The sequence below is a fragment of the Chelonia mydas genome, chromosome 7 (genome assembly GCF_015237465.2).
Source record: "Chelonia mydas isolate rCheMyd1 chromosome 7, rCheMyd1.pri.v2, whole genome shotgun sequence".
NCBI lineage: Eukaryota > Metazoa > Chordata > Testudines > Cheloniidae > Chelonia > Chelonia mydas.
In genome coordinates this window covers 35,791,779-35,810,890 of record NC_057853.1, presented here as the reverse complement: position 1 = coordinate 35,810,890, position 19,112 = coordinate 35,791,779, and the positions used below count along the sequence as shown (strand labels likewise).

Below are 19,112 nucleotides of genomic sequence, written 5' to 3'. Positions count from 1 at the left end.
TTTGGACTGCTCTATTCCTAATATTCTTGCTATTCTTAGGGGATATCTTGCTATTCAGAAACTCTCCCCCACTGACTCAATGCAAAGGACCAGCAAAAGACTTATGCACCACTTAAATCCGAATTTTGTGCTGGCCCTTTGCACAGAGGCGAATTTCACCTAGTCAATGTTCTACTCAAGGGTACAAGGACAAACTGCAATTGTTTTGGCAGCAAGGACCTCCCTTTCACTGTGTGAGCTCTTTCCCCACAATATATTTTGCAATTTGATTCCACTTTGGATGTTATATCTACACTGAAAATCTTTTTATTAATTTAGCTTTTTGTAACTTACTCGATTTTATGTCCAGCAATAATTTTCTCAATACATATCCCCATAGCCTCTTAGTCCTCTCATTTCTTTAGTTTTACAAGATGCTTTTCAGTACACAGCTGCCCAGACATATACTTGCAGGAAGAAAATGAGACATCTGGTGGCAAATAGGTGTCAACACAAGTAGCACTATATACCATGCTTTCTGTTTATCCTAAGCAATGAATCAGAATGACTCCCCCCCCTCCCCCCCCCCCCGTGATCTCACATTAGTGATGCAGGGCTAGGATCTGCAAATATTGTAATTTGACATTTTGACTTAAAAGAAAAAAAGCAGCACTGCCATATGCTGTGGCTCAGTTCTTTGGTACAAAAGAGCATGGTGGTCATATAGAAGAATTAAAAGCATTTAAGGATAACACATATTTAAATAAAAATGAAGATAATTCCATTGAATCTCATGAATATGGGCTAAATTCTTTGGTCTTTACCTTGTCCTTTGCATTCTAAACCCCTACTAAATTCAACAGTAATTGTGCCTACAAAAGGACTAAGAACTACACAATTTTTGCCCTATTACCAGTATGGTCAAACACCCCCATAGTGTGTGAGTCTTACAGGATATATACAGAATAATGACTTGGTTTTCTTTAAGATCAGTTCCCCTTCCTCCTCTTCTTCCTCTATTTCCCACCCAAATGTCAGTAGCTAGAAATTATCACCTTTTTAAAAGCACTGGTAAAAATTAGTGCTCCTACACTCTAACAAAGTGGCCCTAAAATAAATCACCAGCTACTCTCCTGGAAGACTAAGACCATTGACTTTATAAAACATTTTAATTTATACCAGCATAGTAACCATGGAGTATGCCTTCTATTTTGTAGCATCCTAGTAAGTATAGCACTTACTTTATACATTATGGCTATAAAAAGCAGTTCTTCCAAACAATATTTATGTCAAGTAAACACACAAAAAATTTGTTGTAAAATATATATATCAAGAGGTGCTATTTTTATATATTAATCCACAGTACAGCTTGTAGGAAATTAATTAGGTTGAATTTAATTAAGAATAGTAATGTGTAGCTACCTATACTTTGGAGCATTCCATTCCCTTCACAAGTTTGATTAAGAAGATCTATTCTTAAAGGTCTGGCTATAGTAATCAATTTACAGCACAAATGAAATTATTTTCTATTGATTTTTTTCATACAAAACTGTATCCCAGAGTTAAATGATGCAGTTTCAAAGCTAAAATTAAACAGAAGAGCCTAGAAAGAGAGAAATTAAGTAGCATAGGAAAGACAGAATAAATGCTGTTAGAGAAGATAAGAAAATTTGTGGAGGGAGGAAGAAATAATATTTTCTACATTTCTGACTTCATTAACATACTATCAGAATTTCCTAAGATAGCAGGGATCTTGTTGCACACAAATATTTTATATAGCATATTTGTCATTTTACATTGTTTCAGTCTATACTAAAAACATAGAAACCAAATGTGCCAGCAGCAAGACTGATGAATTTCTAGTCAAATATTCAAACGGGAGGAAAAAACAGTAATGAGGAAAGAGAGAGACAGAGAGAGAGAGAGAGTGAGCAAATGAAGGGGAGAGAGCTTTACAGCAAGGCAAAGATTATTTCCTAATACCATTGTGGAATGACATATGTTCCACTCAGTGTAGTATCTATAAACATAGTAATTCTACTAAATCATACATTCAGGTTGATTTTGATCTGAAAAGACTGAGAAGAAGGAATTTAGGTTTCTAAATTTGATATTTACAGATGCAGTATTCTGAAAGGAGGAAACAGTGTTTATGAATGGCTGTGTTATCTGTCTTTAGAAACAGAACATGTTTATTTACAGCATTATTTGAAACCTTAATATCTACTGCATGTAGATTAACATTTGTGCATATCCACTCGTTTTAATTTACCACAGTGTTAGATATTTGATATATTACCACAAGAAATAGCTCATCAGTTAAAAAGACAAGTACACAGATCATGAATGTATAACACTACAGAAAAATATTTCTGAAATATCTAGGTTTACAATATTTCTTTATACAGATCTCTATGCATCTAATTTCTCTTAACCAAGTTAAAAGTGCAGTTGCAGAAGAAGTGACAGGTCAGGTCTTGCTTCCTACAGTAAATGCTGTCATATGTATGGGGGAACATTAGAAAAACAAGCAGTAATGGAGGGAGATAAACTGCCATTTGGTTCTATAAACGAGACAGCAATGCCACTGTCAAAGGAAGTAATCTTTTGAGTTAAATGCTCTTCACTAATACTGAATGACCTCCAATTTTTTTATGGTGGGAAAAGATGAACTCCAACTCAGTTGCAATAAGAAAAGGAGGACTTGTGGCACCTTAGAGACTAACAAATTTATTTGAGCATAAGCTTTCATGAGCGACAGCTCACTTCATCTGATGAAGTGAGCCGTCGCTCACGAAAGCTTATGCTCAAATAAATTTGTTAGTCTCTAAGGTGCCACAAGTCCTCCTTTTCTTTTTGCGAATACAGACTAACACGGCTGCTACTCTGAAACCTGTCAGTTGCAATAGTAATCACGATGAGATTAGTAACAAAGCAGCCAACAAAAACTTGCCAAATCTACATTCTTAATATAAAATTACCTGTATAGTGGAGCAATTGACTATTATAACAATTGGCAAAAAATAATCCCCTTACAGTACAAGAATAACTTACTACAAAACTCTACTACATTGCATACTGAGGGACAAATCATCTATACATACATTGGCTTTCTAGTTGACACGAGCTATGCACTAAAACAAACGCTGTCCTGTTATAGACAGTAATGAAAACCAGAAACCCCAAAACCAAACACACAAATGGAATCCAGTACACAGAGTGTTTCTCCCTTTTTAACTTGGTATAAACACCAACATTTAGGAGCGAATCCATGTTGATGATGACAACCTATTATCTGAGTTCACTTTTCTCACCTGAACCTCCTTGTGTGTAACTGAACACAACATATCAAAGCTCAGCCTAATTTTTGAATATTTAAATAGATTCTCTCACCCACCATATCCCACTGCCACTCACACACACAGAGAAGGAAAATTTAGGGACAGGTTCTTTACTAATGTTGAGAGTCACCTTATTCTTGAGTAGTTGATTTTAATAGCACTACTCGTGAAATAGGTATTACTGAACATGAATAAAGGTATCAGAATGTGGACAGTTTGAGGTTGATGTTATTGAAATTGTTGAGACTGAGGCTAGAAATGGCTGTTCTGGCATTCACCCTAGGGTGCTTTGATCAAATTAAATTTAGTCCTAGGAGGAGAGAATCTTGAAATGGAAATGATGAACACAAGTAGTGGGCACAGTCCTTATTAATTATTATGGATTAGAAGTGAACCACTGGTGTTCATAGCAAATAAAAACAGAGAACTGGGTTATGCACTTGCATCAGTTTTGTTTTGATTTTGGGCTGTGGTGGGATGACACATTGGTGTGGTACTATGGTGTGTTTGGCAGCAAGCCTGAGAGTCAAAGCCCATTCGATCCTTCAAAACACACATGAATAAAATCGCCTCATGCGGTTTCCATACACACTTAGATTGTGTAATGCCACAAGTATATGCAAACTTTAACATCCTTCACCCTTGGCTACAAGTGTACGAGCACTTAGCTCTTCAACCACAGGTGACAACTCACGCGAAGAGCTGCTACGCTGCATTAATTGAATGAAACATTAAATGCGAGCTGTGTTGCCTGCAATACTCTTGCTAATATTATGAATATCATATTAACTGATTCCCAAGCATTTACGGCATCATTAGGGTATGAGAAAACAACATACATATGATACTCATGAAGCACAGAATGAGATAATTTTATATATCATCGAGGTCACATTGTCTACGATGGTACACCATTTCCTAGAATAAGTAGTGTATTTAAATGACAGTGTACATTTTAATAAAACAAAGCATTAAAACAAGATGGAAGATATATTTCAATTTCTGTGATAGACCCTATTCTGAGAATTCTGTGCTCCTTCCTTTCTGTTCAGAATATCTCATTTTTCTCACACTGCTAACTGTAGAATAGGTGTTTTATAAAAATACGCTGGATTACTTTTATTTCTGCTGCTCTACAAGCATCCCTTGTCTGTACCATTCTAAAATGCACATCAGTAATCTGCCAAAGAGGTAACACCCAAAAAATGGTTCATGGCAAGAAACTGATCACTACTCATATTTCTGTCTCAAAAAGTCTGGAATCCTTAATCCAGATGTCAGAGACCAGAGGACAGATGAAAAAGGAAAAAGTACTCACAAATAACACCTTCTGCAAGCCATCCTCAAATGTGTTGTGGGTTTGTTTTTTCCCCTCTCGTTTCGAGCAATTGGAAGTAGAACAGGTCACTCTTGTAACAAGCAAAAAAAAAAAAATTACATTCACTGCCTTTGCATGCTCATTCAAGCTTGACCACGGAAGAATAACACAGCAAAGTGAGCCTGTGATGTAACCAGCATCAAACGCTGCATCAGATGAACCCGCAGGCTGTAAGGGGTTATATTTTGCAAAGCCAAAAGGTCCTTCCCAAAGAGAAGGATTAGCAAATATGTAAACCACCAGTGCGGTTTTCACAATCTTTGCTTTCTGCTTCCAGTGAAAACCTCCATGTATTATTCATCTACAACATTAAAAAAAATGCTTCCTTATGGGTTATTCAGCTTGATATTTCAGGAGCTACTGATAGAGTTTTAGAATACACCATCTCTCTATGAACACTGTAGTACAGTCCAAATCAGAAAAAGGCCATTGGTTCTTTTATCTCCATGGTAACAGCAGCATCTGTGGAGGCAAACCGTACTCCCTCTTCACTTCAAAGTCAATTTATAGTCACATACTATGATAGGAACTGATAAGGTAGCAAGGCTAATCAACAACCAGGGGAAACATGAACAGAAACAGAGGATTAGTTTTAGGCACTTGGTTCAACAACAGACTATTCTTCCAGACTCAGTATTTATTAACCCAAAATGAAGAAATAAATGCATGAACTGGTCCTTTGACCCGGCATGGTTTGTTAATATATGAACTCCACAGGGCAGCTGACAGCATACGTTAATACAGGTATACTATGTAAATAGGCATCTTGCTTGCTCTTCAGTCAGCCATTGTATGCTGTTAAAATGTTCTTATGGCAGATGACAGCTAAACAAAGTTCTTTTATACAGAAAATTACAGATAAGCTATTAATTAACCATGATCTTTTACTCTCTGATGCTCTTCCCAGTGACTTGCCGTCATTTGTACTAATAGCGGTGGCACAGAGTGAGAAATGCTGCTGGTGCTGAGCACATTTTTTCCATCACACCAGTGCAGATTGTGCACAAACTTGATGCTGTACTTCCTCTGTCCAAACAGGACCAACACTGCCTCTTCCCCAGAGCAATGACCTGAATTTAGAGCCCGGATGGGTCACTCAACCTTCTTACAATTTGTTCAGTGTCTACCATGTCTCCAAACGACAACCCTCACCCCATTTTTAGAGCTAGATGCTCAGTTCTCACATAATGACAATAGCCAAGCTGGCTCCTTCGGTTGATGAATCACTATAATAGCCGTCTGTTCATATTATTAAGTTAAATATATATAAGGACAGTCTAATGAGGGCAGCTCATCAGCTGTCATCCAGTGATCGGTTCAAGACTGTTCCACAGCCTGGAAATATTACAGCAGGCTAAGAGAGTGAGAAGGTCGTTAACCAAATTCTCCTTGTCACAGCAATACCTGTTAAGTTCAACAGGCAACAGAGATGCTTGAGGCCAGGTAGCTGCTGCTAAATTTCATAATTTTTGGAAACGAAAAATTGTTGAAGCAGAAATCTCTCTCAAAAGAGGATGTTCTTGATCAGTTTCTGATTAGCACAGCGCAGAGTGTTATGGGTTGCAGGATAGTCCATGTGGGAATACTATCCGCTAGTTACTATGAATCAGGTAAGTTTAAAGCTGAGGGTTTATTTATCTGATATAGTTCTTGTCAGTTCTTTCCTGTACCTTCATGCTAGGCTAAACATTAAGGTTAGGATCTTGTTTTACAGATACATTGTATGTTTCATAATTTTATTTTCTGTTAATGTTAACAAAATAAAAAGACATTTTATGGTTATTTATAAAACTTTGCTGACTTTAGGAGAGATACACATGTGTAAAGATACACCGTAGAAGTGATGCTACCTCACACATCAAACGCAGGGTTAATCACAGACTCTGATCCTGCATTGCAGTCCATGCTGGCAGATTGCCGGGGCCCAAGAGTTGTAGCCTGCAACTCCTATACATGCAAGCAATCTGACAGACTTCAGTTCTGCAAGTCATGCAAGTTGCATGACTTTCACATGAAGTAAGACCGACTAAAATGGATAGTGAATGATTGTAAATATATTGAACGTGGCCTACAAGTACATATATATTATACTCTAAAAATAATCAGTGTTCCATCCAATAAAGCCTTTTCATTCAGATACTACATTACATTATAATGAATCAACACCAAAGGGAAAGTAAAATTAAATATTTTCTTTCTTTAATCTCTCTTTCTCGGAGATTCTAATATCACAAATTAGTTTAGTATCTAGTATTTTTGTGGCTACACCAACATTTTCCATCATTTGCCCTTAACTGATACCCATTTATTATGAAGGAGCAGAATAAAATGGAAGCATGTTGATACCAAAGCAAACAAATGTATGAAAAACCATCTCAAGTTGTTTCCAAAAAGGTTTGTGATAATCTGGGGGTAAAGATGGAATGAACATGAAGAATCAATGGTACTCTTGTATATAAAAGAATGCACCTGGTGTGGTAGTCACTTCAAGCCAAGAGTAAATTGAATTGGCTGGGTAACTCCCTGCTGTAGCGGTCCTGTGGATTAACCAATAATGATAGTTATCTGTCACTTTTTCACAAGTACTAAAACAATTTTTAAAACAGTCCAACAAGTAATGCAGGCTGCCACGCCAAGTTAGCAAGTGAAAGCAACATGATTAAGCAATGAGATGCTTTATCTGGATTGCACTAAATCTAATGCTGTCAGAAGACTCTCAACTGCTGTATGTGTACTTGACTCAACAGGAACATTGGTTCATTCTCTTACCCACTGCTTAAATTAGATTTTTCTACAGCTGGCCTGAGGAGTTAGGATCCCAAGTGTGCCAGCTAGCTCAAAGATCACTAACTTTGCCTTCAGGGTGGTCTCTATATGTGATGGAAGCCTTCCTGGTTTATTTATCAGTGATTCCTCAGTGTGTTATCATGGATACAAACTGGATGTGGAATACAGGTTTTAAAAGACTCTAGCTACCAATATTTGAAGCCACTAATTGTACAATGTTTGTTTGCAATATGGTGTCCAGAGAGACCACTCATGCACATGTCAAAACAGAACATAGGCATACCATCACCCCCCAATTCAGAAAAACTTAAATTGTTCAGATTATCCGTGTCTGTCTGACTTTTTTAAAGCACACTACTTTTGTACCACTTAGTTGCTTACATGGCCCTTTTTGTTTGGCTTGAGTGTTTGGTTTTACGCAGGAAAAAAAACCAGCTAGAAAAACTGACCTGCTCTCAATTCAGCAAAACATTTGGGGCTAGATCCCCAAAAGGACTTAGGCACCTGACTGCTGCTGAGAGTGCCCAAGTCCAACTTTAGGTACCACTGAGATTCTGCTCAACTGCCACCTAACCCAATAGGCACCTAAAATCCCTGGGCACCTGAGTTTCTACCGTTAAAGTCTCCTAGGTGCCTAAGTTTCTCCTAACAAGCACATGCACAACTGCCTTAGTCTAGAGGCCCAGGGGCCACTCTCACTCCTAAATCCCAGGAGGATCCTCAACTAGTTTTGTTCTGTCTATCTTGCCTGCAAAGCTTGATCTGGTACCCGTGCTCTGAGCACACCTAAACTCACACAGAACAGCCAGAAGTGGGAGGAGGAGGTAGCCTCCCTTATAACTTTTGGCCCAGTGCTGAGGACACAGATCTGGGATATTGGAGACCTAAGTTCACTTCCCCCACTCTGCCTGAGCTGGAGATGGGATCTGAACTTGAGTATCGCATCTCTCAGATGAATGTCCTACCCAGTGGACCATAAAGTCATTCTCACTCTTTTACATTTAATTATTTGTACACAGTGGAACAGCTTCAAAAGGAGAGATTGAGAGAGGTTCACTCCAGAATATCCCATAGTTCAGTGCCATTGCAATGCCTAAGTATCTTTGTATCTAAGCACCCAAAACTAGCCCTTGCTGATTCACTGAAGTCAATGGGACTACTCACATGTTTCATGTTAATCATGTGCTTCAGTGATTACTGAATCAAGGCCAATGCAAGTTTATTCCTGCAATGCATTGCCCATGTACCATCCCAATTTTCTCCCTTGACATGACTGTGGATTTGCTGTAATGAATGAAGTTAGGATAATCTGTGCATCCTTGCATCTCAACCAAGTAACCACAATGCTATTTGAATTCAAATATTTTAAAGTACATTTTCAATAACAGTTAAAGAAAGATATCACTATCAAGCAATCTATGTCCAAAGCTTCTCTTCTCCCTTTCATATACAAAATATAGGCAGTCTGACAGAATTTGGAGAAATTTCTTGGTAGTTTTCCTTAACATTTCAACTGTTCTGACTCATGCATAACATAGGCCCTAGCATTACTATTTATATGACACCATTGCCTAAAATGTGCTGGGAAAGGTACAGATGCAACGCTGAAAGACCCCAGTCATTGGTGGCCGGGATTAAATCTGGGACCTCTGGAGCATGAAGCATGAGCCTCTACTGCATGAGTTAAAAGACTTAACCAAGACTGTAGCAGGCTCATCAATCTCTAGCTGGTCTAGCTGCCACTAGAGGGGGACAGAGTGCCTCACCATGCAGGCATGGGTCAGACAGGCATAAAAAATGACAAAGAAACTGTCCTAATCCGTTTACAATCTAAAAGTAACAATACGAGTGAAATCCTGATTCCATTTAAGTCTATGGAAAAGCTCCCATTGACTTCAATGGGGCCAACATTTCACACAATGGGTCTAATTCTGCAGACTCCTTACAATGTAAATTATTGCTTTGTGTGGCATCATTTGTTTATTATTTACAATGTCTTGGTGTGATGCTGAATGGTTGAATATGACTGCGGTGGGGCGGCTGCCCCACACAGGCAGAAGAAGGGTTAAAGTAGCCTTGGGGAGGCTGCTCAGAACCCAGACAATTAGAAGAGGGCTTACTGAGCCAGCCAATAGGGATAAAGCTTAGTGAAGCAGCCAATCAGGGCCAGGCTGGCCCATATAAGAAGGGCTGCTGAGCAGAACAGAGGCTGTCTCTCTCTGGAGGCCAAGGGAGGAAGACTGGCTACCCTGTAGGAGGGTTGAGAGAGATAGCACCACAGACAGAGCAGTGCTGGGCAGGGTCAGGGGAGCAAGAGGGAGCTCCAGACTGCGGCCTTGATATAAGGGCTGAGAAGGTGCTAGGGCTGCGAGGAAGTGGCCCAGGGAAACAGATGGTGGAGTAGGAGGAGGGATAGTACATGGCTGCTGGCTATAGGGTCCCTGGGCTGGGACCCAGAGTAGCGGGTGGGCCTGGCCCAGGGTCCCCATCCCTTTCCCCCCCCACTTGCCACCAAGGGGAGTGGCCACTGCATGGACTGCAGTTTGCCACCGAGGTAAGTGGCTGGACTGAGGACTGTCGGGTCCCCTGGAAGGAGGGAGAAAACCAAGTGGGGCACAGCTGGAGGGCTGTATCCAGAAGAGGACACCATGGTCTGGGGAGCGACATGGATCCTAGAGGTGGAGGCAAGAGTGACGACAGGAGAGATACCACTAGACAAGGGCACTCTAGCAAAACGAGAGATAATTCCCAGGATGGCCAGCAGGAGGCACTGCGGTAGTGAGTCCTGCCCCATTACAATGACCATTTACATCATTGATATTGCCATGGTTGAATAATTGCAACAAATCTCATACAAAATATGTTATGTATGGTGCCAATGGAAAAATTATGATTTGCTAAGTATGATTATCCTGTTTATAGGCATGTATCATTTTGTATCAGATGTTATGAATACTGGCTGTGTACTGGCATCATACATATGTGTTGTATTCCTGGGTAATGCCCACCAGGTAAAATATACATTAAGGTCAGACTGCAATGTATTGATGGCCCATCAAGGACACTTAGAAAATGGGCCATAAAAGAAACTCATTCGAATATCTCTTCCTGTGGATGTGTAGATGACTCAGCAAGAATGTGGGCAATGGCTACACCCTGTGAGTCATCAAGCCATGTAAAGACATGTGATATGCTCATGTGACACTGGACTCCATCTTAGGCTAGTAACTTTCCACAAACAAAGACAAGTGACAGGTTTCAGAGGGACAGCTGTGTTAATCCGTATCAGTAAAAACAATAAGGAGTCCTCGTGGCACCTTAGAGACTAACAAATTTATTTGGGCATAAGCTTTTGTGGGATATAACCCACTTCATCAGATGCATTGATTGGAAAATACAATAAGCAGGTATAAATATACAGCACATGAAAAGATGGGAGTTGCCTTACCAAGTGGGGGGTCAGTGCTAACAAGGCCAATTCAATTAAGGTAGAAGTGGCCCATTTCCAACAGTTGACAAGAAGGTGTGAATATCAACAGAGGGAAAATTACTGTTTGTAGTGCTAACGAGGCCAATTCAGTCAAAGTGGATGTGGCCCATCCCCAGCAGTTGACAAGAAGGTGTGAGTATCAACAGAGGGAAAATTATTTTTTGTAGTGACCTAGCCACTCTCAGTCTTTATTCATGCGTAATTTGATGGTTTGCAAATTAATTTCACTTCTGCAGTTTCTCATTGAAGGCTGTTTTTGAAGTTTTTTTTGTTGAAGAGTGGTGACTTTTAAGTCTGTTACTGAGTGACCAGGGAGATTGACGTGCTCTCCTACTGGTTTCTCACAGACCTTGGGAGACAGGCCAGTCCTCACTTACAGACAGCCCCCCAACCTGAAGCAAATACTCATCAGCACCTACACACCGCACAACAGAAACACTAACCCAGGAACCAACCCCTGCAACAAACCCCGTTGCCAGCTCTGTCCGCATATCTATTCAAGGGACACCATCATAGGACCCAACCACATTTGCCGCACCATCAAGGGCTTGTTCACCTGCACATCTACCAATGTGATATATGCCATCATGTGCCAGCAATGCCCCTCTGCCATGTACATTGGCCAAACAGGACAGTCTCTATGCAAAAGAATAAATGGACACAAATCAGACATCAAGAATTATAACGTTCAAAAACCAGTAGGAGAGCACTTTCATTTATGCTGGTGTAAATCAGGAGAAATTCTATGGATTTCAATAAAGTTACATAGATACTATAGTGATGGGTATCTGTACAAACCTCTCAAAGAAAGATTTATGATGGTGACGCTGAGATCAGAATCTGCCCCTTAGTTTCCATGATTTACCAATTTTGAGTTTTCTTTTGAAAATTTTACCTTTTAAAAGTTAAAAGCATGGTCTGGGAAATATTTTACTACTTGTTATCATTTTCATTGCCCAAAAGATTAGTTTGCAATTTCAAGTGCTAATTAATAATTCTGCACATTAAGCATGTTCTCTAAACACTGTGCTCTGGAGATAAATATTTCCGCTACATCAGAGAAATAATTATGGACTACAAGCACAATTTGTTCAAGACAATGTCCTGCATTCTTGTTCTGTCTAAACATATTTTGTAAATGTCAACATCCTTATAAATAATAAAATAGACAGTTGCAGTGGAATACCCCAGTGCAGGGGTGGTTTAAAATCACAACTTGTCAGTTTGACAAATTACACTATTCCCTCTGATTCACAGAAAGTCATTACTATATTATAAAACAAATAGCTGACCATTTTACTCACATGCTATTAGCCCACTGGAGTGAGTACTGTGACCTATTACATACTTGAAAATTATTAACATTATATTCTGTTTACATTGGCAGATGAAATCCCATAAATTACTAGTTTTATTAACCACTTTTCCTGCTCTATTCCTTCTGTTTTACTGCTATTGGAAATGACTTAAGGTTTAATGTACCTGTTGCTAAAACATCACAGGAGAAATAACAGCAGTTAACTCTTTCAGGTCAAGGGCTGTGAACTTAAAAAGGGAAGCAATTAATGTCCATGTCCTAAGTACTATAATTGATAGGATTACTCAACTGGCTTTGTGCAGGACATGTAAAGCACATCCTAAGACACTGAGAGGACAGAGTACTGATTTCATAATTATACTATATATAAAAACCTTACACTAGTCACACATTAGAATCTAAATTTTCAAAAATAGCTACTGATTTTAGGTGTCCAACTTGAGACACCTTGAAAGGGCCTGAATTTCAGAGGACAAGTACTCAGCACTACCTGAAAATCAAGTATTGGAAGGGGTAACACACTGGTCATCCACAAACTGAGGCAGCCAATATCACTAGTCATTTTTAGAAAATTTTGGCCTAAAATTTCATGACACAAAATGAACTATTTTGCAGACCATTACTAAATGTATTACAATATGTATAACTATACTACATCTACTCTCTTTTCACAGTAGCGATAAAAAAAAGTAATGGTTGCAATGGACAATAAAGGATAAAATACCACATAACATGTCTTCCTGAGAATGAATGCAACTCCTCTGCAAAATATTAACTCACTACTATTGCAGTGACAGAGTATCATGACTCCTGAGTTGTGGCACAGTACACTATGCATATCACTCCTGTTGCTGTGGTATGAAATCTGGGTATTATTGTTCACAGTGACTTATCTTTCCATCGACATAGTGATTCTACTATTCCGCTATTTGTTAAACAACTCAGGCCTTAATTCAGCGAATCACTTAGGCACATACTTAAACTTAAGCATGTGCTTAGGTACTTTCCTGAATTGGGAATTCAAACAACTATACATGTGTTTAACTACCAGAGCAGTCAAAACACAAGTCTATGCACTGAGTCTTTCTTGGATGGTTACAGCTTGCCAGGAGCTTGCCTTTCCAAGCCACCATCACTTAACAATATTTCAGCTCATCTGGATCTTTTGCAGTTCTGTTTCTCACAAAGAACACATGTAAGCGCCTTCATGGAATAGATTTTATTTTAATAAATCAATTTAAAGCCTCCTGCCTGGCAATCAAACCCCTTCATTATGTTGTTTTATTTACTTGAACACACACACACACACACACTCTGGAATCTCCATTCTGTCACGGTTTTGTACCGTACTACTCCATATGCAAACTACTGTATGAGCTTTCTCCCATTATGATGGCTTTTTGCAAAATTATTGTTTTTGTTTTTGTTTTGAAAACCTCACTGTTGGTTCACTGCCATATTTTAAGGCAAGGATTTAAAATGTTTTATTTTTCTAGGTATTAAATTTCCTATTTTTGTATTGTTTTATATGTATTCCTCGATGGCAGTGGAGCATGCCAAGAATAGCAGCCAACTGACATGCCAGCCTGTGCACCACACTGCAACATAACATGGTTTCCAGGCTCAAGGGGATTCGACCCTTGACAGCTAGCATATACTGTATGCTGCCATCGCCCATACAGGCAGCAAGATGGGAGGTGCACATTTTTTTCTGCTCTGGGGTCTGATGTCCTTGCTCAAAACACCTGCTTTATCTGAATGTGTGTTTCCGGATTTAGTCCCAGAGGAGTTTGCTGTGAGGAATCCTACCCTGGCTATCAGGGTTCCTGCAACACAGGTAGCATCTCCATCCCCAACCCTCACCCCCCGCCCCCCACCTGGGCAAGTCAGGAGTTTTACAAGTCACGTATGCTTACGTTTATTGACTGGGTCACTTACAGTGTGGTATGGACTTCTAGTCCAGTGTTTGTTGTGATCTAGACTGATATCTGTTGAAGAGCAAGAAGAGGCCTGGAGTTTGCAAAGGATCAGTCTGCACGAAGCCTCTCACTGCATTTTAGGGGACCTGCTGTTAACAGCATCTATCTTGTTTCTGCCTCCTTGTCCCACAATTTGATGATACCCTAACTATAAAGCAATGTGTGTATTTTAAAGGAACTGTTCTTTCCAGGTCATACCCAGAATCTAAAAGGTATGTAATAGCAACATTTCAAAGGTGAAATTCCTGGAGATCCTAATATTGTACTATTGTAATCCACCAGCCACAGTCTAACAATTAGAAATGTGGCTTCTATGTTCCAATTTAATGCAGCTTTATAGGTAGCAATTTGTGCTGATGAAGGGTATTGTGTTACACATGTTGTGTTCAAATGCATCGCCTGCTGTTATTTTTGTAGCCATATATAAGCGAATTATACCCTATGTATGATTATATTCAGAACAAACTCCACCAGATTTCTTATGAGCTGTTTTAAAGTCACCTATGGTCAATTTACTAGGGCTATGTTGATACTTAAATTAACTGCAGAATGTTCTCCACTGAGAATTGAAAAAGGTTCTATCTTAAATATTCAGAAATACAATGAAAGAATACTTTACTAGGAAGAAAACTTTAGCAAACATCTAGTCTAACTATTCATCATTTGATCATAGTCATGATATATATATAAAACAATGAATAGCACTGTCATGCTTTGTGTTCCTTAGCCCAGACCATCACTTGAAAATTGATTCATATGTAATTGCCAGAACTTCCATGTTCTGTGGCAGAGAAACTGAAGCTTCCAGTAACTAATATTTTAAAAGAAAAGTGCAGTAACAATAGGCAGCATTTACACAGGCTAGTTCAGTAGGCTCTTCAATCCACCAGCAATAGTTTGACCATTAGAAAGTTAGCTTCTACAGTTATATGGTTATATATTTCTAAATGAAGGTTATTTTTAAAAATTAATTCACTAAATTATATGGCACTGTATACTGGATCCCATGTAATTACTGTGGTCCTGATCCTGAGAGCACCTGCATCTCCCAGTGAGGTCAGTGGGAGTTGAAGGTGTTCAGTACCTCTGAGGATCAAGCCCTGTGTGACCGGTGCTTTCATTAAAACATATTTCAGCTACCAGGAACTTTGCTAAGACAAAACTGTTACATTTCCAACTTACTAGAATTTTCTCAGCAAAATTATTTGAATGTCATAGAAAAGGAGTCCTAAGCTGCTACATGTTATAGACCAGATTGTCAAAACAGCATTTAGGCATCACAATAGATGCCCTGATTTTCAAAAGAGCATTTTGAGAGCTGAGCTCTTTTGAAAATCAGAACATAAGTGTCAAAATGGGAACTGCCGTTTGCTGAGCATTTCTGCAATTATAGGCCCCAATTGTGGGTGCTGAGCCCTTGAAAACCTGGCCATGGAAAATCTGGTACTACAACCCCACATACAAACACTTACAAGTACTCACCCTCAGACTGATCCCAGCATATGTTATACCAATTCTTAAGATACTTTGTAGGAGGAACCACAGCAACTCTAATTTTTCCAGATTTTCTTATCCCTGAGGCTGTACAGCAAATCAGCTTCCAAAGACCAGAGACTGAAAATGAGAGCCAGCACCTGAATCCCCCATAAACTGCTGGTGAGTACTTCGAGAGTCATAATCCCCAAACTGAGAACAACCGTTTAAAACATGCACTAAACATCCAAAAACAGGGGTTGTCCTTGTAGCCTTCTATCCCAATCTTATGGATCCTTTTAAACCAAGGTTCTAGGCAGACAGGTCTCAACTGTGGGCCTCAAGGTTTTATTTTGACAATGTGGATCATAGTGCATGTTTCCTATTTTAATCATTTATTTCTTAGACTGAAAAGAATTCTATTTGTTCAAGAGGCTGCACTGTTATTGAATTACCCCTTTCTAAAGTGCAGCTCTTTACTTCAGCTTGCAAATGACACAAAGAACACTACTCAAGCCACAAACCACTCTGGAAGACCCAAAATTATGCTTTAACGAGAGAACCAATATAGGTGAAAGCCTTTAAAAAGAGTATGTTTTGGAGCTGGAACAGAACAGACCTGAACTAGAGATCAAAACGGCAGGAACATTCTGAGACTGAAATGTTTCAGATATGCAAACTATAAGCTGCAGCAGAAGGAATATTTGGAATACAGCCTGGAAACAATTATTGAAAAGGACTCAGTACAGTATTTTGGCCTAAGCTGTTGGTCTGTGCCTCATGACATCAGGGCACAGCTGCTGTCCTCACTAACAAACTAATATATGTCTAATGAATTACCCTGTAACAGGCATTTGAAAAGTGATAACATTTCTTCAGAATTAGGATTTTGGTTTTAATTGCTGATTGTTTTCAATTTAAATACATTTATTATCTTGTTAATTATGCAGAATAAACACAAATGATTTTCTTCCTCAAGCGGATATGCTCCCTCATCCTCTGAATGGAAAAGAGGAATTTAATATCTGCATACTCCACTGTGCAGAATTTCTGCTGCATGCCCCTCTGTGTTGAGCAGGCTGCAATGGAGCAGAATAGTTAAAGGCCTTGTCTACATTACCAGGGTAAGTCAACCTAAATTATGCTACTCCAGCTATGTGAATAATGTAGCTGGAGTCAATATATCTTAGGTCGACTTACTGTCGTGTCTACACTGCGCTGCTTACTCCTCTCATTCCGGTTGAGTACTGGAGTTGAGTGGAGAGCGCTCTGTGATCGATTTAGTAGGTCTTCACTAGCCCTGCTAAATTGACCCCCGCTGTGTTGATCTCTGGTAATTGTAGACATGGCCTAAGAAGCATGGACTGAGGAATAAGAGTTGGCTGAGAAGTTGTGGCTAAAGCATGGTCAAAGGCTGCAGATCTCCTGGGCTCCATAAGCAGCATCCTTGTTACCATAAAGTGTTTTACTACACAATCTCAAACTAGTGGACAACATGACATACTATTTGACAGATACAAAAAAAAATGTATTTTTATGACCACAGATGTCGTTATATTGCACTGTGTTATAGAGTGCTGTGTGTACATTTAATATTTGGAAATGGTCTGGATGATCAGTTTCTATTTTCATAGACTTTAAAGGCCAAAGGGAATGCTATGAACAACTAATCTGCCCTCTGGCATGACACAGGCCATAGGTCATGCACCCAGTGATTACTGTATCTAGTGGATGAGCCAGAGCATCTCTTTTTGAAGGACATTCAATCCTGATTTAAAGATGTCCAGTGATGGTGCATTTACCGCCCCTTTTGTTAATTATCCTCATTGTTAAAAATGTGCATCTTATTTTCAGCTTAAACGTGGCTGATTTCAACTTCCAGCCATTGGATCGTCTTATAAAGCATCATGTATATCCTTTCCCTCCATAAAAATTTATAAACTAGATGTAATTGGGACTTATTATTATTAATTTGATCAATTATTTTCCAACATTTTGTCCTTAACTGGTTTAGTAAAAATTCAATGAGATATAATCATTTTCAGACAATTTAAAATTGAAGATTTTCTCCATGCAATTACTCTAGTAACCAGACTAAATAATAAATCTTGTGATTCCAGTTTATTAGACTTGATTTTACTTAATGCACCAGATAGAATATTTGCACCTGGAGTGTTACCCAGATGCTCCAGGAATTCACTGAATTATATTAATATAAATAAATATAACTGAAGACAACTTACATCAGGAAATTTCATAGAGTCAAAGATTCCAAGGCCAGAAGGAATCATTGTGATCATATAGCCTGACCCCCTGGATAACACAAGCCATAGAACTTCCCCAAAATAATTCCTAGAGCAGATCTTTTAGAAAAACGTCCCATCTTGATTTAAATATTGTCAGTGATGGCGAATCCACCATGACACTTGATAAATTGTTCCAATGGTTCATTCCCCTCACTGTCAAAAATTTACTCCTTATTTCCAGTCTGTATTTGTCGAGCTTCAACTTCCAGCATTTTTGCAGATAAGTGTGTATATGCACGTAAATACCATAAACCCTCTCTCTCCCCTCCCCCCCCACGAGTGATTGTGAATATAGAAAAGTAGCTATACAGTAATCAATGGTATAAACATGAAATTTAAGTAACAAATTTAAATGCAGATGATAATGGACATCCACAACATGATTGTGATTACTAGACTTCAAGGGAAACTGAAATGGTGTCTAAGTAATTTTAAAATGTGGTTTAAGATTCTGAGTCAGTGGGGGGAATCAAAAATTGCCCTCACCTTATTGGTGCTGAGGGGCCCCTGGCCCTGACCTGGTATTGTTTCGTTGTATATGGGGATGACAATGGCAGGATTTGTGGGAGAAGAACTCTGCAGAGCTGTACCCCAGCACAACAGGCGGCCCAGCTATGAGGAGTTCCTTGCATACCAGTGAGCAGCAGGTATTTGGTGGGTTCCTTGTGTAGCCGTGAGCAGTAGATATTTGGGGACTTGGCAGATGGGGACTAGGGGAGAGTGTGGTGTTCCTTATATTTATTTGTAATTTTAAGGCTACCCATATGGTTTCTTAGAGGCAAATTCACCTCTAGCATGAAGAGTCAGCTCAACGCCCCACTGCATTAAAGACCTACAGGAGCGGTGGGGTGTTGGCCAGGTGACCTATAGCTCAGAGATACCTGCAAATCCCCCATCTGCCACAGAACTGGTCTCCATGACAGTATGTCCAAGGCCAGCACAGATAGTCACTTTGAAGGTGAGGTCACTTTGAAGGTCCTCAGGGCATGGCCAGGGCCGGCTCTAGGTTTTTTGCTGCCCCAAGCAAAAAAATTTTCCACCCCAAGCTCCGAGAGCGCAAC

At 39.4% G+C, this 19,112-nt stretch overlaps 1 protein-coding gene across 12 annotated transcripts in view; it reads right to left on the bottom strand.

Moving 5' to 3' along the window:
* IQSEC1 (IQ motif and Sec7 domain ArfGEF 1) overlaps positions 1-19,112 on the bottom strand; it is a 692,283-nt gene that overhangs the window by 287,546 nt on the left and 385,625 nt on the right. For 2 of the 12 annotated variants that reach the window (XM_037903969.2, XM_037903971.2), the window contains exon 1: positions 4,639-5,004. The exons of 8 other annotated variants lie outside the window; for them this stretch is intronic. In XM_037903969.2, the coding sequence (XP_037759897.1) occupies positions 4,639-4,661 (23 nt within the window). In that variant the 5' untranslated portion in view covers positions 4,662-5,004. Of the gene's footprint in view, positions 1-4,638; positions 5,020-19,112 lie in introns of those variants that run through there. 2 more of the 12 variants (XM_043550601.1, XM_043550593.1) reach the window with 2 other exon arrangements.